We start from the raw sequence: 23,058 nt of genomic DNA, 5'->3' as shown, positions 1-23,058 counted from the left end.
CAGCCATAGGATCCTACCATTATTTAAGTGCACAGATGAGAGAGCTCAGCAGTTGTGAAACACAACTGGAATGTAACTGGAACCGTGCCTCCGTAAGACAGATGCCTCAGGACTGTGAAGACAGAAGGGAGGACAGACAGACCAGTGGGAAGTTGCCACACCAGGGCAGGGGAGAGGCAAGTGCTCCCATTAGCCAGCACCCCTGGGTATGAGCACAAGGGAAGGGGAGGGACACCATTAAAAAATATAAACAAACGAAACAAAATTTAAAGAGAAAAAAAAAGAAAAAGAAGCACATCTGCTCAGAAGTGGGTCACTTCTGAAAGCCCCAGTCACTTCTCCTGGGCAGGGGGCAATTTTACACGCAGACTCCACTCTTTCACAAGGGGCGTGGGGTGCCCAGGAGCCAGCCACGGATGCTTTCCCTCCGGCTCACAGGTAACCCCGCCCCCCACCCCTTGCTTCCTCTCCCTTGTGATCTTCAAACAACAGTCCTCCCCCTGCTGTGAAATCAGCTCCTGAAATGGGTGTCGCAGCATCTGTCAGAGGGAACAGTTCTCCTGGTAGGTGGGACAGGGAAGAGATCGTTACAGAAAAACGGAAAAAAAAAAAAAAGGCAATTAAAGAAAATTTAAAAATCACACTGGTTTTTCTAGGGAGGCAAATGGTTTTTTGGTTTTTGGATTTATGGTGCAGTGAGGACAGAGTGGGAAGACATTCAAACATAGGCTATAATATGGCTCTAGCAATCGCCTGACAGGCTACCTTAGGAAATTTTCTTAATTCCTTAGAGCCTCAGATTCCCCAAATGCGAAATGGGCATAATAATATCTCTAATGTTTGCTGTAAGAATGAAGTTGAGCAATCGATGTGAAATGCCTTGCAGAATGCTTGCTACAGAGCAAATGGTCAGTGCTAGTTCTCTCTCTCTGATTTCTGCTACAGATTATTGCCATCAGCCTTCACTGACTGTCCTCAGACCCTGAGGAAGGGAGGAATGATAGGGAGAAGCAGATGAGACTGCTTTTCTCTTCTAGCCTTTCTGGAAGTAAGAAAGTGTCCTAGACAAGGATTCCAAGTTCCCAACCTTTGAGGCTGAATATTTTTTATCATGGTCTTTTCTACAGCAAGTGATGCTGTTTGGCTTAGAATCCCATGTCTTATTGTTCTGGGATATTTTCTCATCGTGCCTGTGGTTGGATCAGCCAGGCAGGCATTGGAGTTAAGCAAGTCAGGAGAGTGGAGCCTTGAAGGTCTATATTGGTGCCTCTTGCTTGATAATATTTTATATTAAGAGTATACCTCAGTAAAGGAGCCTGGCAATTTTAGGGGGGTATGTTGAGTTCTGGTTTTTCTTCTTCTTGCCAGCTATGTGATCGTGGCCTCTGGGTCCCTTGGGGCAATGACCGTGCCATTTGTAATTTGCACTTACAATACCCTGGTAGGGGATTAGACAAGGTAACATTTTTATTTTTTTTAAATATGAAAACCATTGAGTCATAAATTCACAAAATGTGTCTACTCACAAGGCCAAGCCTTCCTCCTTCCAAAATCACTCCCCTTCTTGGCAACATCATTGCTTCCAACCACTCTTGTCTTGGAAGAACGCAGAAAATCCTAGCATTACTAGATTTCTAAAGGGCCCTCCACAGAGGCAGGTCTTTCCAGGTATCCTATCAGCTTTTTAAGGAAAGAGATTCATGTTCTCTTATGACATCAAATGTCCTTCAAACTTTCCCATACTGGTGCCTGGATTAAGGACATATCATAATCCATTCAGACAAGTACTGGTGGACAGATCAAAAGTGCTGGCTAAAGAGTTGTAGGAGTGAAAATGTAACTCTATTTCAAAGCTTAAAGAGCTACCAAATGGCATAATTGTGCCTGTCCAAACCTTAATCCCATTGACTCCTTTAAAATGTCAATTTTTCCTTATTCTTCCAGCCCATTCTACTCAAATGGTTAGGAACAGGTAGAGCAAAGTGTCGCAAGTTGCAAGTGAAAAATAATAATACAGTCTGTTTAAACAAGGTATCTAAGGTGAAGGGAGGCCTCTCTTGTTTACATATGATGGCATTTCAGCTTGAGAATTTGTTTTATAAACAAGCATTGGGATGACATTTAGCAAGCTCCCTGGTTTCCACTCTAATTGCCAGTTTTGTACTTGGATACTTAAGTTATTTACATATTCATGAGATTAGAAATCAGCTCTGACATTGGAAAATTTCAAGCACATGGAATTCCTACCTAATCAGCATGGAATATAATGCTCAATATATCTCTTATAAATAACTGAGTGCCTTTTTACTTAACGCAGTGCCTTGGGGAAACATGATGGTATTAGGTAGATATCAGTTTCCTAAGTGTTTGTGCTTGTGCAGAAATTATTTGAATATCTGCAGGGGGCTGAATTTCAAGGATCTACTTATCTTTTATTTCAATCTTGCCCTTTTGGCATTAAGGGGCTGCTGGGTCTATTAAAAAACAAATAGAGCTACTATGAAGACAAATGCTTTAATATTTAATGGTTTACTGTTATTATAATCAATATTTTCCGAGTACTGTGTATTGGTTTTTCCTCACTCCATTCATTCTGGTTCCATGGTATCTTTTAGTGATTGAACACTAAGAGGGCATTTGACATTGACTAAAGCGTCTATGACTTTAGGGACTGAGAAGACACGACCGCTCAGGCAGGCTTGGTCTAAATCCAGCTACGCCACACCAGGAGGGCTGTCTCTCAGGCCTGCGTGAATAATGCATTGGCGGGCATCTCCACGATGCGCCAGGCTCTGTGTTAAGTGTTGCACGTATGTTATGTCAGCACCCTCACACGGTCCTGGAGAACCAATAAAGTTTAATGACCTGTCGGTTGTCCCCAGCCATTGGCAGGGCCTGACAGGGTAGAGAGCTCATGCTCTTACCTGGCTTCTGTACTGTCTACCCCTGGTGAGAAGCCAGTATGAGTGAGTTTTGGAAAATGCTGACATTTATTCCTTTCTCAAGCAGTCATAATTTCCCAGGGAATTCCCAGCATCCAAAGTCGCCATGATCAGCAACTGCCTTCTATTAGGGTCCAGTCAGGAGAAGTACGAAAGATTAAAAAGGAATGAAGGGAAGCCGTTGTTTTGTTTTGTTTTTTCCCCCTAAATATGGATATGAAGCCAAAAGCATTTCTTTTAAATTTACTTTTATGCAAGTTACCAAAATTTTATGGTATGCCATCAAACACACTGGGAGTATAATTTTCCTTTTCTATCAGTATATCATTTTAATTCAAAGTCAGTCTTTGCTCATACAGAGAATGCCAGCTGTTAATATTTAGAGTTTTAACTATTTTTTAAAGATTTTATTTATTCATTTGAGAGCGAGAGCGAGCACAAGGGGGTAGGGGAGCAGAAGGAGAGGGAGAAGCAGATTCCTTGCTGAGCAGGGAGCCTGACGCGGGACTCGATCCCAGGACCCGGGCATCATGACCTGAGCCGAAGGCAGATGCCTAACGGACTGAGCCATGCAGGCGCCGCAGAGTTTCAACTATTTGTGAAAGGAGACTCCTTATCCAAACGTGTTCTCCCCCTTTAAAGCCGTGTTTTGGCTTTGTGTGTATCTTCCACATATACATAAATGCCAAAACACTGACGGTGAGGAGAACGTGCAAGACTTCGGATTTATTACCTTCATAAACTGTGATTCGGAATGCCGAGGAACCGAGCAGGTCCCCACGGGAAAGCACTTGCACTGCCGAACCGCAGAGCTCCGAAGTAAACGACACAATATAAACTGGCGAACATCCCACAGCTGCCACATGTGCAGGGCGGCCCAGCAGCCTGTCCCAAAGGTTTGGTCTTCCCTCCACAGAACTGATCACCCAATTTGGATGCTTTTTTTTTTTTTTTTTTTAATTTCACAAAACAATTTAATATCTCCTAAAATAAAACTGATAGGGAGATCCATGAACAGGAGAAAAAGACGATGGGAAAGACAGGAGGGCCAGAAAAATGCTTAGGGACCAACACAAGGCAGCACATGAGGTTTATTTGTCCTGCAGAGTTTTCTGTTTTAAATGTTTGAGTTAGTTATAAATACTTAAAAATAAGAAAATACCACATTTCACACGAAGCAAGATTACTTCTCTTGATAACATACGAAGGTCTGGTGACACTGGGCGAGCCATCCTGGGTTGCGAGAACAGCAGGCTGGAGCTTCCCGACACCTCCCCACCCCCGCCCTTCTGAATGTCTACATGAACACCTGCTCTCCATTTTCCCACAGCTCAGACCCCGCCGCTTTGTTCAGTTCGATTTCTTGCTTGTGGGAGTGGGAATGGCATTCACGGCCTCGACGGGCTTGGACATCCACAGGTGTGGCGAGAGGATGGATGCCGCACAGGACCAGAGGACAGGGGTGAGGGGCAGCAGGGCCCCTGGCAGAGCTCTGCCGGCTTGGATAAGCAGAGCGAGGGGGCCTCTCCTCCCCGAGCTGCTCAGCAGTGTTCATGTCCCATTCACAGCATTGCAGACCCTCCCCTTTATAAATCGCTCCCGGGGTGCGACCCCTAATGGAGAGGCCACGTGCTCCATGCCACGGTGGCCTGCAACACTGAGGTAGATACGTATTCTTACACTTTTCTCCCATTTTTTTCTTTCAGTCACATCTGCGTTTTGTTTTCTCTCATTTCGAATGTTTCCCAACACATCATGTTTAGTGAGGTGTTTAAGGCAGACTGAGAGATGCCGTTGGAGGCAATGTTTTATAGCACAGTTTGTACACTAGTTTATTGCCAAATTAAAATAAAGATGTAATCTGGCAGGCTCAGCCTGCTGCTAAGCCTTCCTTGGGTGGTTTCCTGCGCTGAGGCAAGAAAGTGAGAGGGAACTAGCAATGAAGTGAAGAACTCTCTCTCTCTCTGTTTGGCAGTACCTGCTTGATTTCCAAACGCAAAGAAACAAAAAGAAGGCACAGAATGTTTGCTTTGCCTACTGCTTAATTACAGAAATAAAAAATAAATAAACAAAGGAAAGCACGATTTCGGTGTTCCTACACTAAATGCCGGGGATTCTTCATAGTGTCCGCAGTGACGGACTGCTGTTTTGTGAGAATTCTAAGCAGTGTGACTTTATGGGATCAGTGTCCCCCTGTCCACTCGACATAAAATTTCCATAAGGTCTATAATGTTTATTTTTCTGGAAGTTTCAAGGCTTTCCAAAGGCACATCCTCACATAGACCTGACCTGTTAGAAGCCAAGGAGGCTTGCTCCTATGTCTACACCATATAAAGCCCCAGACAGGGGCTTCCTAAATAGCCAGGGTACTTCTTTAGGACTTCAGAGAGATTAGGGCTCTTAACCTTCCTGCCCACTCAAGAAAGCTTTTACCTCTTGACAACCACCTAGACATTGCATATCACAGACAGCTTTCTCTCAGGGGAAAAAAAAAAAAAAGACTAAAACATCAAAAAAACCTGATTTTATGAATTCTGAGGGCATTTGTCCATACGCATTTCTCTCTGATTAAAAGTTATTTTTCTAGAAAAAAAAATCTGATTTACTATGGAATTGATGGCCAGTAAAACTCTGTCTTGGGCCAGAAAGGACAATCTGCTCAACAAAACTCTTTGAGTCCTTTAAAATGCGCACATCAAAAAGCCTCCACTGGGTATTGAGGCATTCCAGATGAAATGCAGGCAGAGCAGAATACTGCAGCCCATAAGGGCTCCATCCCACAAGCCAGAGATCCAGACTTTATCCTCAGGGCCTTAAAAGTCTCCTGTACTGAAGGAGAGAAAAAGCCAATGGCAGGGAAATAAGGGGGAAATACAGTTGGCAAAAGAGGGAGAGTATGTGCAAAAGACAGTAGCATGTTTGCCAAAGAGGGAATGGATGCCTGAGAAGGCAATGAGGATGGGACACAAGGGAAGCGGGAAGAGGGGAGGATTCTGTTCACAGGTGAGTCTGAAGGAGTTGCCACCGCAAGAAGATTCTAAGAGACAGCATCTTCTGCGTGAGGATTCTGTTCGGCATACATTGGTGTAGAAAAGCGTCCAGCAGAGCAAGTACTGGCGCCGAAGCAAGGCTCTTAGCTGGGAGTTCTGCCTCAGCTGCAATAGCAGCTGTCACAGAGAAACTGATGAGCAACCCTTACACGAAAGAATAAAAGTTTCCTCTTCCCGGGCAAATACAGTCGCTGGCCTGCCGACACCAGCGCAGGGCCCTCCTTGGTGCTCACTGCTGCATCTCATCAGTGGTACACGCTCCACGACTCATGGGCAATTGCCAGTTATTATTTCCGTATCACTGACACACCTGAGCCGCCACAGACTCTTTCGACTTGACTTCTAGCCAAAAGCATCGGCCAATGGGTCATCTGACCCTCCTCCCAGCAAATGGCCCACCCCTCATTCTGTGATTCAAGCCCTGAGACATGGAGTACTCTATCCCCTACTCATATTAGAAGGTTATCCACACTTTTTTTCCAGGCTGATTTCACCTTCATTGTTTCCTGGAAAAACAGAGAGTTCAGCAGAAAAGCTGGTTTCTGCCTATCTGCTAATCTCGAGATATCACAATCAAGAATGAGAACCCTAGCAAATTTCAGGTAAGCCTTCATTCCATTCACTGAACTTTGACTTGTGATACCAATGAGTGGTATTTCCCTTTGGGAAAATTCATTAACTTCTCAGCTTCGTGGTTTGTTAGCTACATACCAGCAAGGACTATTAAGGCTTCTTACAGCTCTACGGTGACAGCATTCATTGGGTCCATGGTCACAGAAGGTAGTTTTTGGTCCAGACCAGGACTATGGTGATGTCACCCTAACTGGTCCTCTTGCTTTTGACCTCATATAACCACAGTTCATCTTAAAATTACTACCAGATTAACCTTTATAATCTATACCTCTGAACACCATTCCACTGACCGAAATTTTTACAAGGCCCCTAATTACAAAAACAAAACTTATTCTGACTAGCAAACAGTCAAAACAGTAAAAAACAATCAAGACCAGATTCCACAAATACACACAGAATTCACTTTACAAAATTTCAGTTTCAGCCAAATGAACACATTCCCAATCATGTAAACATGGTTTTTCTAAGTTTATATTATTGTTTATGACATTTCTCTTATGTGAAGTGTGATCCTCCAAACAGAAATATGACATATATTCTTTAAGGTCAAGGGGAAATCATTTCATAAGATCTCCATCTCCTGAACTTCGGGCTGCCAATTTCATATAATACGGCCAGCTACTTCTGGGTATCTATTATGTGTGAATGACGGCACTGACTTTCTGGCCTCTCTCAGACTACTGGTGAACTCATGTGCATTTATCCTCTCTTCCCACATGGACTGAAGGCTTCTTGATAAAGTTATTTTAGACCAACATTGAACCATGATGAGCACCTAAAACAGATGTGGGGCCTAATATATATTTTTTTCAATCTCATTGTACACACACCTGCAAGTATACTGATCTGTACAAATGTATTTTAAGGCAAAGAAGCCAACAGCAAGTACTGTGCACCAAGTGCCATGGCTGAGTTGGGGCCACAACTCAGATGTCCTCACTCCTTCATGGCTGTCCACTCTGCCACAGTGATTGTGGCAGGCACTGTCCGAAATGCTGGGGCATGAAGGGTTATGTTTCTGGGTGTCTCCCCCAGCACAACGGCAGAGATGCATAGTTTTAACTTAGGCAGGTAAATCTGGCCCTCACTGCACCTCTGGCATCGGGGAGAATCAAGCAATTGTTAAATAAAATACAATAGCCCAGTGGAGTAAATGACTACTGCTCTGTGTCCTGAGCTGCTCAGCCTCACCTCTGGTAATGGCACCATCTTGGACCAGATGCACAGTGGCTTGACTCCAGGAATGGAATTGTACATTCTGCTGAAAGGGTAGGCAGGCAGCTTAAGAGGAAAAAAATACTAATTGTAAATCTTTTCTATTTTTAGGCTTAATGTGCATTTTATTTGGCAGTAAGGGCAGCATGAATAAAATTCCAGTCCTGAGACTTTTAATTTGCTTCCTCCAAAATCCCCGTGTCAGTAGAGACCTTGGAAGGTTGCTTCCACCATTCCTCTCCCTTCAGGAAGAACCCCGCACGTCGGCATCCTCCCAACAGAAAAAAAAACCCTGAGTACCCTCCTCACTCACAGAAGTCCAGTATTTCTCCAAATATATGTAATTTCTAGCACAAGATTCCTATAAAAATAATTTGCAGGATAACGTCACTGAATCATACACTTCACAAAGAGCATTCCAATGTTGCACCTATTTTCTGGTTGGCTTTTATGGCTAGAGTCTGATATTTGACTGTGACTCTTTTATTTTATTCTATTTGTTGTTGCTAGCCTTATATTCTACCCGAAAATGTAAGTTTTTCAAAAGCAGGAGCTAAAGGTATTTTATAGTGTATCTGTAGTATAGAGTACATAATATATTTTATAGTATGTATCCCATAAAATACATACACATATCTCACACACTCACACACAACCTCATTAAACAGTTTCTGAAAAAAGAGACTTCTCTTTCAACCCAACCACCAAGAGCAGACAAATCCTGACATTACCTGACTTGAAATAATATCATCTATGGACATTATTATTGCTCCCCTTGCCATTTCTCTCACTGTTTTGGCAAATCCCTTGCTAGTGCTCTTCACCTTTTCAGGGTTGTCCTTCCCTATAAGGCTCTGAGAAGAGCTATGCGTCCTTAATCCAGAAAAACAATCACATCTCCACATGCACAAAACAGTCTCAAAATCCAAGGGGGTTGGGAGCTCCTCCTGGCCTGCAGCATCTAGGTTAAGAACCCCTTCTCCACCATGTCTTCCTTAGTGTCAGGCTTTTCCCTTATACACTGTTTCAGATATTGACACAGCTCAAGCAAGCACCCTGAAATCCTCTTTGCTGCCCCTGACCCCCTGGCTCAGAGTTCAGGCTATTGCAGAGAACAAAAGTCACCACCGAGAAGAAATGTAGAGATATTGGAGTGGCCTGTTCCCTGGAAAACCAGGCACTGTTGTCTCAAACAAGGTAATCACACTCACCTTTTGGTCTTGGCTGTATGCCAGAATCCAGTCCTCTTGCTTGGGGTGGAAAAGCAAGCTTTGGATGTAAAAGTTCAGCCGGTACTTTTGATAGGTGGCCCCTTCATCTGAGCTGATCAATAAGCTGCTCTCAATCTCCGGGTCTGTGAGTAACATAATCTGCAGCCAAGAGTTGTTGGGGAAAGAAAACAACAAAAAGTTACGTTTACAAATTTACAAAACTTAGAAACAAGCTAAATTTTTGGAAAGAGAGGAAAAAGGAGCAACGAATGTTTGGTCAAAGAAGGACCTGGACTCTGCCTGTTTGCTCTCCTGGACCTAGGCCATGAAACTATTTTCTTTAAAAAAAACTCAAAGAGGCAGACAAGGTGGAAGGAAGGAAGAGGACACAGAGGAGTGCGTTTTATTTTCTTCTGTTCCTTGTTTTTTCCAAAGGTTATTTCCTTATTCTAAATTCTGTCCCACTCTTACCCTGACCTCAGCTCTCTTGCCTATTGTGCCTTGTCTACTTTCCATTTTGGGGGAACTAAAAGAGCAAGGTTTGTCATAGTCCATTGTGGTTAAGGTGGAAAGAAACAGAAATAGAATGGGCTCCATTGGTTTTTCTCTCTTACCATAAGCCCTCTTATTCATATCAATGCTACCCCCACAGGTCATCTTACCTTTAGTCTGATTTTCTGAGTCTTGACTCAAAGGCTGGGCTTTCTCTAGAAATTGCCACCTTTTAACCTATTTTATAATTTCCTTTTTTATTTTGCTTATCATCTACATATTTCCTACGAGTACATAAACTCCGTGAGAACAGGGATATTGGATATTTCTCTTTTTCTGCCCCATAGGTATATTCCCAGCAGCTAGAGTAACACCCAGCATCTTTTACAGACTCCATAAATATTTTCCAAATGAATGAATAAGTAAATAAATGAATGAATGAAAAGAGTTTTCAAAGCTGTCACCTGGAAGTAGAAAGACGCCCACGACAGTCTGAGCAGATATGAATGGAAGTGCCATGGAAAGAGCAGCCTACTGACCAAAGAATATGCTTTACATGTGGAAACATTCACAGCTTCAAACGCTTTGTACTTTCTTGTTAGGACAGTTGACTGTGGCCAGAGCAGTGGGAACCATCCACAATAGGAACAAGATGGAGGAGCTGCCCTGAAAACTGCTTTTTATTCTCTCATTTTATGCCTCTAGGAACGTGTGATAAAGTACCTCATTCCTGAGTCTCTGCAGGTCTGCTTTCACTCAGTCAAAGTGCGCACCTAATGCCTCCAGACAGGTGGCCTTAATGCTACCCACTGACTTCTTCCCCATCAACTTATTAATTGGCACTTTCTGAGTTTGGTTCGGAGAAGCATGAAAGATGTGCTTAATGTGTGGCCATATGAAGAGAAATCACTGCAGCCCAGGGTTTAAAGATTGCCAGCTAAGGATGCGGCAGTTCCAGGAAAAGAAGAGAGAGGAAAGAAAAAAAAAAAATAGAGCCGTGTCATAAAAGACCTGCATGCCAGACAAACACACAGAGCTTTCTCAAGCATTTGGAGGCAATCATATTAAAACCTCAGAATAGTTAGTGTCATCTTTGAAAGTGGTGTCCTGTCAGTGCAAATGGCACATGAAGAGCACACACCAGACACACGCAGACTGAACTGTGTTTATGTAACCCAGGATGAATTCAAGGTTCCTTGCCATTCCTTCAACCTGCCCCTTTGTGAAGAGGAGAAAGGGACGTGGTGGAGTGAGTGGAATCCTAGCTGTCAGCTGCACTCTGGACAAGATGAAAAGCACACACGAAACTGGAGACTAATTGCCTCGTCGTTCCATGTTCCAGTGAAGCCACTGTCTACCAACCAAGAATTGTGACAAAGTTATATGGGTTTCTCCGTCTTGCATTCACTAAGCAGACAGTGTCCGCTCATCAGATGGCTGAGACAGAACCACCAGGTAGCCTACTCAGTACAGACTCACGCGCCTTCGCCTTAAAATCTAGTGTATGCATGAAGCAAGGACGTTCACATGGCTCCTAAATTCACAACAATACTTCCAGGTGATTTCATATTTATTGGCACATAAAAACTGTCATTTTCCAAATAACAAATAAGTCATCAAACGATCGCATTGCTTTGTGTCTCCAACCACAATTAACAGTAATATAGAACAACCTTTTGGCACTACGGCCAAAAAGTCATTTCCATAATAACATAGAGTGGCTCAAATTTATAGAGCATCCATGGTCTCAGGCAAGGTGATTTTTTCCCTCCTCTGATTTTCTAGTTCCCTGTTAACCAATACATGTTTTCCTTTCCTCCCGTGAGTGCAGATTTCACCACCTGCTTCTCCTGGCAGACTATTTCATCAAAATAAAAACAGTAGGCCCACAGAATATCCTCAAATCAAGCTGATTTTCATGCGTTATCTAAAATATTTTTGATACTCATATGTTCTCCAAGTCAGCAGACTATATGAGATCTACTGCTTCCAGATAATACCAGATGAAGGAAGGTAGAATAACACAAATACTTTCAAACATATGGATACTTAATATTGAATAAACAAAACACATGGTTTCCTTTGTTTTTATTCTGAGTGCTAAAAATCTGTAGACCAAAATCTCACCCTTTCTCTACAGTCTTCACCTGAAACCCTCTATTTGAAAATCTGACCTTCCGGAAATGATGGAAGCTGTCAGAAAAGTCCCCCTGTCAGATTTATAGATGGGTCTGAATTACACAAACCTTCCAGGGGTCCCTCTCTCAAATCTCTGCTCAAATCCACGCAAAACAAACAGGTCAATCTGGATCCATTTTTTTAAGCCATTTTTTATTGCACAAACTTTGTAAGACTGCCAGCAGAATTCAAAATAAAAATAAATTGCTCATGACCCTATTCCTTCAACAAGTCAAACCATGTGTGTGCTTCCATCTACTTCTTTATTCACATCTCTCTATAACATCATGGATGTATTGGGTTTTTTCCATTTAATGTTATGACCTATGTTCATTTCCAACTGAAACATAAATATGCAAATGCATGTACACACATGAGTATATACCATTGTGTACAATGTATCTCAATTACTTAATCACAGCCTTCAACATAATTAGGTTACAATCAGTGCAGTGGTTGAATGGCAATAAGTTCTTAAATTATTAACTGAATAAACAGAATTTTATTATTTCAGCCTTTAAATTTAAATTTCTTTAGCAATTTATTCCTAAATAAGTTAGGTTTGTTATGTCCTTTTGAAGATTATTAAAAGTAAGTTAACAATAAAGAATTTAAGCAAGATCTAAACAGAAAATGTTTAACCTATCTGAGAAAAAGAAATAATGTAAAAATAAATGTGATCCAATCTTTAGACATAAAGGATGTCATTTATAAACAAAGTCCTATCTTCTCAAGAAGGTGTTCTCCTGGAAAATATTATCAAAATTGTACCTTAAAGTTGGGGGATACTTCTCAAAAAATAACATTACATTTCTTGGACATGTTCAATGATCCCTGGTTTTGCTGGTTTGTACCGGCTCTCTGTCCCCTTCTGGCTTTTCATGTTTAATCCTCTGCATTCTTAGAATATGATCACAAGGAGGGAATTTTAGGAGCATTCATGCAAAAGGCATGAATCTAAACTTTGCACAGCTCCTCAAGTGAGCTCTCTAAGAACAGGGGTCTTTGCCTGGCATAAAGCGTGGTCCATAGTCAGTCCATCCATCTTTTAAATAAACAAATGAATGAACAAATCAGGGAATGAGTGAGTGAGTCGTCTTCATACCTGACTTTGGCTGAAAGCAGTCCATGGACCCCTGTGACATTGAGCGTCTGAGTCCTCTGGAACAAATCTCTGCTGTTGTACTTGGAGGCAAGAAGGGTTGAGACAAGGGGAGGAGTGCGTCTTTAGCAGGAAAGTAATTATTCTCTGTTCAGATCAGCCCATGAGTGATTAGAACCAGTTTACTTATGCCTTGCAGGGTGTGCAGACACTGCACCGACTGCATCTGCAGATGAATTGTTTTCCATAGAAAGTCAATAATGGTGACACAGGCTCCCGCCACCCAACCCTAAGCAATCATTCATCATCCACTTTGGGAGAAGGAAGAAACTTTATTTGCTTTTCCTAGAGGTGACAAATGAACATGAAATGCAATTTATAGATTTAAAATATGTCACTTCTCCCTTTTTTTGGTATTAGTCCTTCTGACAACCCAGTGTCATCAGAAATTAAATGCATCTTTACTCTCTTTGACTTGCTCCAGATTCAACATATGGCTACATGATGTAATCCTACAAAAGGTTGCCTGGCAGCCTTCTTTCTGATCCTTCTAGGTGCCTACTGAGGACATTCCTCCCTAAGGAATATAGCTACTACTTAGTTTTCCAGATTCTTTTCCTAGATGTGTTGTTCTTGGAATTCTGCCATTTACCTCGTTAGACAAGGTGGGAGTTAATAAGGGGCAGCTTTACCACCTCCAGGAACATACCTGTTCCTACCATTCCTTTGGTCCTAAATCAGAGTACTTATTTTATGCGTTGTTCGTTACTTGTTTGCTCATTTGTCTACCCCTTGTCATTCATGGACTGTAATCACGAAGAGGTAATATACTGGGGATATCTCTCTTGCTTTGCTTAAGGCTTAACTCAGATCCAGATGCCTATATCACAGGTGCATAACAAATACTTTCCATAATGATAATGACAATGGCAAAGAAAAATAGCAATAGTAGCAACTGGGCACTCCAGTTATCTAACCACTGTATTCAAACAAGAATCTATCTATAAACACTATAAGAGGCTATTTGCAAACCTCTGGCTTCAATTTTAAAAACAAATTAAGTAAAATTGAATCAGAGCACATAAATAATTTGCTGATCAATGTAGGTGGAAAAGCTGCCTGTTCCCAATGTGAGCTGAGCATTTATCCTTCCCAGATGAGCAGAGGGTGGGAGCAACTAGTGCTTATCAATTGGCTACTATTTGGAGGATACTATTAAGGAGAGTTATACAGGATCCTAGAATGACCCATGAAAAGAAAATCACTGGAATACAAACAATAGCAAGAAAAGGACAGGGAAGTGATTAAATAGAAAAAAAAAAAAAGTTCAGATAAGTATACACTGATAGAATCTGTAGAAAGGTGGAGCCAGTGTGCAATCACATGTCCTAAATCCCACTCCCACCCTCCCCCCAAACTCAGTGAAGCTCATCTAATGCACAATCCATGTTCATTAACACAAAATCGGGTCATTCAATACTAAGAGACTGAGAGAACGTTTGGGCAACAGACCATCTACTCATGACCTGAAAGCTGATTCAACGAAATTGCAGGGACACTTTGGCATTGTATTCTAAAGAGTTCATTCTGTGAGCTTACGTTTAAACTTTTTTTTTTCTCTTAATGCAGACCCAAAGGCTTTGACTTTTTAGGGGAGAAAAAGAACTCTCAAGAAGTATATATTATAATTTCAATACTCCACATGTCTCTTACTAGCACTGTCAGAAAACTCTACCTCTTAATTATTATTTTGCCCAACCCTACAGAGTACACAGAAAAAGAGCGAGGTTCACCAGGAATGAAAGTGTATGGGTTACACTCCTTGGAAGACATTTCAACAAAGAAAGTTTTAAAAAGACTTCTTAGGGTGCCTGGGTGGCTCATCAGTTAAGCATCCAACTCTTGGTTTCATCATGATCTCAGGGTCATGGGATTGAGCACTGAGCATGGAGCCTGCCTAAGATTCTTTCTCTCCCTCTGTACCCCTCCCGACTGCAAATAAAAAGGTTTCTTATTTCTCTTGGAATCTACTAAACATAATCCTCTCCTTTGACTCAACTTAGAGAATCTCAAACTAAAAAGCATCATTTCACGGTAAGACCCTGCTTCCATTACTGTGGATGAAACTGACCCTCCCACAAAGGAAACATGCTCATGGATATGGGAGGGCTGGTCTGCAAGGCTGAGCATAGGGATCATGAACTACAGGCCTGTTTTCCACAAGAAGAACCATGACCAAATTTTAAACCTGACCGTAGTGAATGTTGTTGTGAATGTGTGTACTTCTTCAGAAAAGACAAAGAAAGAGAGTGTGCTTACTGAAGGTCATTCATGTCAGGAGAAGAAGGAAAAACAAACTACAAATATATACCATAATCACAGGAAATAACACAGGGCCTGACTCCAAAGATGGATTTGAGTTTCATCTCCGCTATGTATCAGTTATGTCACTTTGAAGAGCTCATAGCTCACTTAATCTTTTCATGAGCCTGTTTTCTTGTTGAGAATAGTGATACTATAAAAAAGTTTACATTTATGGAGCATCTGTGGTGCACCAAACACTCTACTAAACCTTTAAAATAGTACTTCACTAAATTGCTTAAAAATACTTCAGGTAGATATTATGTCCATTTGGCAGATGAGGAAATGAGGCTTAGAGAAATGAGTTGTTTAGTTCAAGGTCACACAGTCAGTGTTAAAGTTATCTACGGCATACGCTGCATGGGTCTATGTGTAGATTACATAAGATCATCTGTATGAAAGGAATACTAAGTTTCGTGCTAATGTTACTGTTATTACTTCACAAAGAATGGCACATTTAATACTACATGTTTTGCAAAAATATGATAGTTGAGTTCAAGAGAGGGGAAGGCGGGGAGAGAGAGAGGGAGACAGAGAGAAAGAAAGAGAGAGAAAGAAAGGGAGAGAGACTATATTGCAAATATCTCACAAACATATTGCCTAGATGGGAAAAACAGGTTGGCCATAAGGAATTAGGAGCTAGGTAATGGAGACTCTCAGTAACAAAATGACTGGTAAGATATTCCTAAAGAAATAAAGATAATTTTTTGGCTTTATTTATTTATTTATTTATTTATTTATTTATTTATTTATTTTGCCTTGAAATATAAATCTATGAAATCAAAATACCCAGACCTGCTTCACACTCAGATTTTTCACAATGGCCCCAGCCTTCTTTTTCTCACCCTTCTAGCATCTCTCCTCCAGAAGACTGGTTTTATGCTTTATCATACATACGGGTTACAAAAAAATGACAGAAATTAGCAAAAAGCTCTGACTTAATAATAGCACAGGTGGTGAAACAAACATTTCCTCACAAGAGAAATCGCTAAGAAATTTATGCTAAAACCAGTAAGAATTATTCCAGTGTAACTGGTTTTCTAGGAAACAGATTATAAGACTAACTGGCATCTAAAAAAAGTCACTTTGCCAGAGAAATAGCTATTGTCATACTGAGGGGAGAGTAGGGAATATGGAATATTCATTAATGCTTAGCATTGTATCATCTGGTTTTTAAAAATGGGATTTTAGAGGAAGAGAATGGTGGACAAATTTGAGAAACAATTTTATTCGTGCAGCCACTATGGAGACTGATTAGATACCTTGAGAATATTTGAGCTTCCTTAAAAATCCCAGCATTATCCCATAGCCTCCGCTCAAACTCAATCAGAACACACTTCCAATGGGCATTACAAGTCCCAGAGTAACTTCTCTCTTAAATCCCCAAAGATCTATAAATGCCAAAAGGTTACATCATTTTAAAATGTTAGCTGCTATCGGAAGGAGCAGCAATGCTGAGAGAGGCGGACATTCATCTTCTTTGCTCATGGGAAACTTTACAAGAAATGATGTTCATTTAATGATAAGAAATCTCTTTATTCCACCAGAAATGATAAAGGAGAAGAGGTGGGGAGGAAGAGCGAGCAAGAAAGAGAAGCTAACGGTATATTTTAACATTGATTTAGGTGAGGGACACACCATTTTTGGTTAAATCTCTAAGTTGTGCATTTGATTTTAGAGTTTGAATAAATGTCAAGTTGAAGTCAAGAGAATGAAAAGAAGAGCCCATAGGAATGAATCTATTCTAAAAATGAGTGAACAGAATGTACCCACATTCTTCATTCCTTGCTTTACTTGTACCATCATCTTGACAAGTATGTTTTAGTTTTACTTACTTACATTAATGCTTCATGGCAAATGGGCAAATACACCAGGGTGGATCGGGGAAGATTCATGAAGTCTCAGCCACATGAGACCTTGCTAATGCATTTGGCTATTAAAGCTTTCCTGAGAAGACTGTGGAGACCACCAGGGGTTTCTCTCAAACAGGATTTGCAGATTAGTGAAGTGAGAATCGCCTCTGCAGCTCCAGGGCAAAGCTCCCAGGAAGATGGCGCTGAAGGGGAACAACCAGGAAGAAGTACCTCCTGTTAACAAGGAGATCTGTCTCATGCAAAAAATTTTTTCTTAGTTCTTCAATTCTTTAATGCCAGACACTGATCATTTCAAGTTGTTTTTGAGAGGCAGAAAAGGGTGAGTGTGATTAATTAACATGCCCCTGAGTATAATTACATTATCTGTTGCTTTTCCTCTATACTTTCTTCCTTTCTTTCGGTCAGAGCAGGTGAGAGCAGGTGATATAGTAGTGTGGTGTTTTAAGAAGACGATTTTTTTTTCTTCATGATTGCATTTTCTAGGCAGTTCTATATCTTGGGCTAATTCCATCTCAAAATCTGTATCTCATAAATAGCAGAACTGATACAATATATTAAAGAGAAAAGGACCTCTGTCCCACTTACTTATTGCTGTGTAACAAACTACTTCAGAACCATGGTTTAAGACTATTTATTTTGCTCGTGGTTTTGTGGGTCAGGAATTCGGGAAGAGCTCAGCTGGGTAGTTAGTTTCGAATCCACGTGAGGTCAACTGTGGGGCTGGAACTGGAGGTTCCACTTCCCAGATGGCTTCTTCACTGATGTATTTGGCCTTAGCCTCTTGGTCTCTTTCTACATAGAAGGGCATTTTCTCCATGAAGTCTGATCTTCACAAAGCATTGCATTTTTGTGTTTCTTGGATTTCGTCATTGGTGGCTGACTTCCTCAAAGCGTGAGTGCCCCAAGAGCAAGTATTTCAACAAACTCTAGTGGAAGGAGCAATGCTTCTTATGATCTGGCTTCAGAGGTCCCAGGACATCCATTTTGCCACATCTGATTGGATAAACAAGTCACCAGTTCTGGGCTAGGTGTTAAGGGAGGGGAAAAACAGACTCTACCTTTTAAGGGAGGAAGAACACATATACATGCATCCAAAAGGGTGGCAAGAATTGGTGACAGCCATCTTGGAGATACACGATGACAACCATTTTCTGTACAATTTGTCACTTATAATTATTAGAAGGAGGAGATGACAAAAAGTTTGTTCTTATTATTACATTCAGTATGAATAGCAAGGTCTTCTGATGATGGCATATTGACATACAGATGACTTGAATTTGTCAGATTTTTCACTGGGTTCCAGCTACCTTAAACTATTTGAAGGCTGCATATTTCTAAACTGGTATTAATTCAAGGTGAATATTTATTGAAGACCAAATGATTTTTATTGTTAGTCAATCACAGAGACATCAAGAGACCCAAGGTCAAGAAATTCCAGGCTGTGGATTTTTAGGGTGCATAAAAGACCCAGATTAAATTACAGAAGGATACATGTGTTTAATGTCCATTAAAGTATGTATAACTAAGTCTTTATTAAGAGAGATTATATCTAGGTATTACAATCCCATCATTTAATTAAGGATCTGATACTTTTTAAAAAATGGGATTCTTAAGAGCAAATAGTCCTTGTCTCTTTATGCTCACAACAAAAGCACCAGTGTCAATTGCAATATAACCTAGCAATTGAAAGCAGAATATTTACTGTTCTCCTGGGCCTTAAAAAAAAAAAAAAAACTGACTTTTAGGTAACCTTGGACCAACAGAAACAACAAAAGGCAATTTGGGTTTGAGGGTGAATGGTTGTATGGTAAATGTGTCTCAGAAACATAGAAATATCAATTTTTATCATGGTACAGGCCCGTGTAAAACCATCCAAAATTTTTATTTTATGTTTTTTTTTTAAATTTTATATGCATCCTGCTGCATAACTCAATTCCTACTGATACTATGCCAACCCTATAAAACACTCATCTGCTCGAAGTTACTACCAACAGGGAATTCACGCTTTAAGAAAATAACCACAAAATCAGCTCTCTTGACTTGGGTGGTATTTCTTAGTACCCCAATTCAAAAGGAAAAAAGGGCTCTCACAGTAAGTTAAGCATCTGCCTTAGGCTCAGGTCATGATCTCAGGGTCCTAGGATCGAGCCCAGGGTCGGGCTCCCTACTCAGTGGGGAGTCTGCTTCTCCCTTTCCTTCTGCACCCCCCATCCACTCAGGCACTTGCTCTCTCTCTCTCAAATAAATAAAATCTTTTTTTTTTAAAGTGTTCAAAAAGAACAAAAATTTTGTACCTCTGCAAACAACATGTTATGTATCTGAGCTAATATTATTTATGAGTCTTGTCATCACAACTGCTCAGAAGTTAGCACCCTTAACAATTAGACTGATTCTTAATCAAGGTGCTATCATACACTCCAATTATAAAAGTGCTATTCTATTTTGTGACTGTACAAAAGCATTTTCAGATTGAGATTCATACATATGATGAGTCGGATCCACCTGTAAAGACAGACTCATTTACAAAGTTGGCCGATGCTGATTTAGGAGCTGCTTTGACCATATGACAGCTTACAGTCAGTCTGGCTTTCTCTGAATGAATCCTAGATAGGGTGAACATATGTCAGAGTTTGTGCAGGACAGTCCTGGTTTAGTCATGTTGTATCATCATAAATATTATTCCTGACACTCAAAAATGTATGGTTTGGGCAGTAAATTAGAAGTCATCCTTTATCTGAAATCATTTCTTTATCTGAAACTCTCAGAAAAATTATTACAGAAGTGGAAACTGGGCAATTTAAAAACAAAACAAATAAGAAAGAGTGATTATATTTAATGAAAGAAAAAAAAATCTTCAAACTCATGGATAGACCCACTCTTCCCTTCACAGAATATACCAGGTATTATTGACCTTTCTCTGAACCCCAGGGTCATGAAAATATATCTCAATTAATTCATGTTATATGATACAGTAACACTTTCTGGAACTACTGAAGTGTGCTAAGCTCTCCACTGAACATGAAATAGTTCTCTGAGGTCAGATCATTCTTCTCATCCCACCCACAGCCTTTCCACTGTCAGACAGGCTCCTGCTAATTTAATAGAAACCTCTCTTCCACTTTCAATTTAAATAATTCTCCTGATGAAGGATTTTATAAATGAGGAACACATGTCCAAAGTAAAACCTGTCTTCAAACCAATTTGGGGCAGCTGGGTAGTGCAGTCGGTTAAGCTCAGGGCATGATCTCCGGGTCCTGGGATAGGGCTGCACATCAGGCTCCTCGCTCAGCGGGGAGTCTGCTTGAGATTCTCCCTCTCCCTCTGCCCCAACCCCCCCAAAATAAGAAGATAAATCTAAAAAAAAAATTAGTTATGTTTTATGTTTTTCTAGAAACCTTACTCAAATATGTGGATCATGAAGTGAAGCCTCACTTGGGAAACAGTGACTAGCTACGTAGCAGTTCTTAGACATTCTTGACTTACGCTTGGATGGAATAACCTACGAGAATGACCTGTTCCTCTTTAGTATCCTCACCAATCATGGTCTTTTCCTCCAAAGGCCACACATTAACTGCAGCTCAGTCTTGACTACTGGGGAGCCCCTCAAACCTGGTCCTTCCGCAGTTCACAAACAGCTGGCACTGGACCTAATTCCCTTAATTCAGAATAAAAGGATGAAGACAGAAGGCACCCCCAGTGATAGGAGGACAGGCGTTTAAGCTACTCCGCAGGTTTCTAGGTTTTGCTAAACATGATTGTGCCAAAGGTATGATAATTTTGGTTTTTAATTATTCATCTTGCTTTAAAATCTAGCATTTCTCTTCAAATATGAGCACGAATTAACGTGTATTCATTATAGTAAACTTTGAAAAATGCCCCCAAAAGTGCTTAGGGAAAAGAAAAGAAAAATCATTCAATCCCCACTAGGCAGAGATAATTATCACTCATGTGTTGATGTTTGCTTTCCCAATCTTTGTTTCTATGCAAATAGAGATACACACAAGCATACAGAAATGGGGAAGGGGAGAATGGGAAGGAAAAGAGAGAGGGAGAAAGTGAAAAGAGATTTATATATAGAGAGAGTACCATGCAATACTTTCTGTTTTTTAACCTGCTTTCCTCACTTTAAAACGATGTGGCAAACATTGTCCAGGCTATTAAATATTCCCCTGCGTTATCACATTTTATTGGATACACAGAATTTGATCGTATGGATACGGCACTATGTAATTAATACCTTATTAGTAGGTGTCCAAATTTCACTAATACAATCTTATGAACCAATGTTCATTAATATTTCTTACATCAACTATTAATCCTTCAAGTAATTTCCTCAAAGTAGAATTTATGGATCAAAGAACATGAATTCTGTAAACCCCTTTGATTCATATGACCAAATATCTTTCTGAAAAAGAGAGTACTAATTCATAGTTCCTTGGCAGGGCTTGGGAAGTACCTATCATCAACAGGGGATTGTTTTCCTCTCTTTTTATAATGTTTTCTAAACTGACTAGGGAAAAAGGCATATTTTGCATCAATACACATTATTAATGATAGTGAATTTTCCCTCCCTCCCTCCCTTTCTTCCTTTTGTCATTTGTGTTTAGTCATTTGAAAATCCTCATTTGGTAGACTGCCAGTTCATATTTTTCTCCATTTTATTTTATTTTATTTTATTTTTATTTATTTATTTTTAAAGATTTTATTTATTTATTTGACAGAGAGAGACACAGCCAGTGAGAGAGGGAACAGAAGCAGGAGGAGTGGGAGAGGAAGAAGCGGGCTCCCAGTGGAGGAGCCTGACGCGGGGCTTGATCCCAGAATGCCAGGATCACGCCCTGAGCCGAAGGCAGACGCCCAACAACTGAGCCACCCAGGCGCCCCTTTTCTCCATTCTAAATCATGATTGTGTCTCTTTTTCTTATTGATTTGTATAAATTGCCATTCCGACCTCATTGTCTATTTGTAACAGTGCCTAATGTGTTTTTATACATGTTGATACACGTTTCTTGTCTTTAAGTTTCTGGAAAAAGCAATGTAGTATAATTCTGCATATATTATACACACATACACATGGGTGACCTCAAGTGAGTATTTCAAGTTTAAAGACAAGTCCCTAAGAGATTAGAAACTCTACACTGAACATTTCTGTAATTGTGTTCCCTGAATAAAGAACCAGCAGAAAAAACATTATTTCTCCATTTTTCACTATGCCATCAATTCACAGGCAAACCTTTCTTGCCACCCATTTATTGCAAATTTTAAGATGTTAAAAAATAGTTCACTCACAAAGAAATTCAAATTTGGTAAACTACTATTTAAGAAGATTTTATACATCCATGACGCTTTCATTTAGGCATGATACGGCACTTTACAAATGTGAATTAAGATATTCCAACTGGAAACAAGCAAATCTCAAAGGAGTGAAATTAGGCAGGGAGTGGTGTGATGATGTCAGTAAGATAATTCCAAAGCATTTTTGGCATTTCTATGGCTCACACCTAAGGACTTGGTTCTAAGGGCTGCATTCTAAACATTAGACCCCAGAATAAGCAGACCTCCTAAGCAGTGAGCATGAGCTTGGGTTGAGTATTAATCAACTTTGTCTCAAACATATGAGAAAATGTAAAGCAAACAATTTTTCCTCTTTGATACAATTTACATTCAAGTCATAAGTGAGGCACTAAATGGAACAGTATGATCTGTCTTCCTTACAGGATATTGCAATAAAAATACTCTCAATAATTAAAATTCTTACAATCCCTTTTCAGGTATTTCGAGAATAGAAAAATACAACTTTTGGAATATAGAGTAGTTGTGTGTGTGTGGTTTTTTGGGGGTTTTTTTTGAAGGAAAATTGTCAATCCTTATGGGGTGGCCAGATGTTTACCATTCAACCATTCATCTCTTCTTCTTCCCCTTTTTTTCCCTAACTTATTTACATAGTTTTAAGTACCAAGTGATAGTGAGTATGCTTAAGACTAGGGAGTAAATGATGAA

General features: G+C 40.4%; 1 protein-coding gene across 4 annotated transcripts in view; it reads right to left on the bottom strand.

Moving 5' to 3' along the window:
• The window catches only part of SORCS1 (sortilin related VPS10 domain containing receptor 1), a 483,023-nt gene that overhangs the window by 164,446 nt on the left and 295,519 nt on the right, over positions 1-23,058 (bottom strand). For all 4 annotated transcript variants that reach the window (XM_045803063.2, XM_087862723.1, XM_045803062.2 and 1 more), the window contains exon 4: positions 9,052-9,210. In XM_045803063.2, coding sequence (XP_045659019.2) covers positions 9,052-9,210 — 159 coding nt within the window. The remainder of the gene's footprint in view (positions 1-9,051; positions 9,211-23,058) is intronic.

The sequence above is a fragment of the Ursus americanus genome, chromosome 6 (assembly GCF_024610735.1).
Source record: "Ursus americanus isolate L20-20 chromosome 6, mUrsAme1.1.p, whole genome shotgun sequence".
Lineage (NCBI taxonomy): Eukaryota > Metazoa > Chordata > Mammalia > Carnivora > Ursidae > Ursus > Ursus americanus.
The sequence above is the reverse complement of the archived record's forward strand: the minus strand, read 5'-3'. Positions and strand labels throughout refer to the sequence as shown.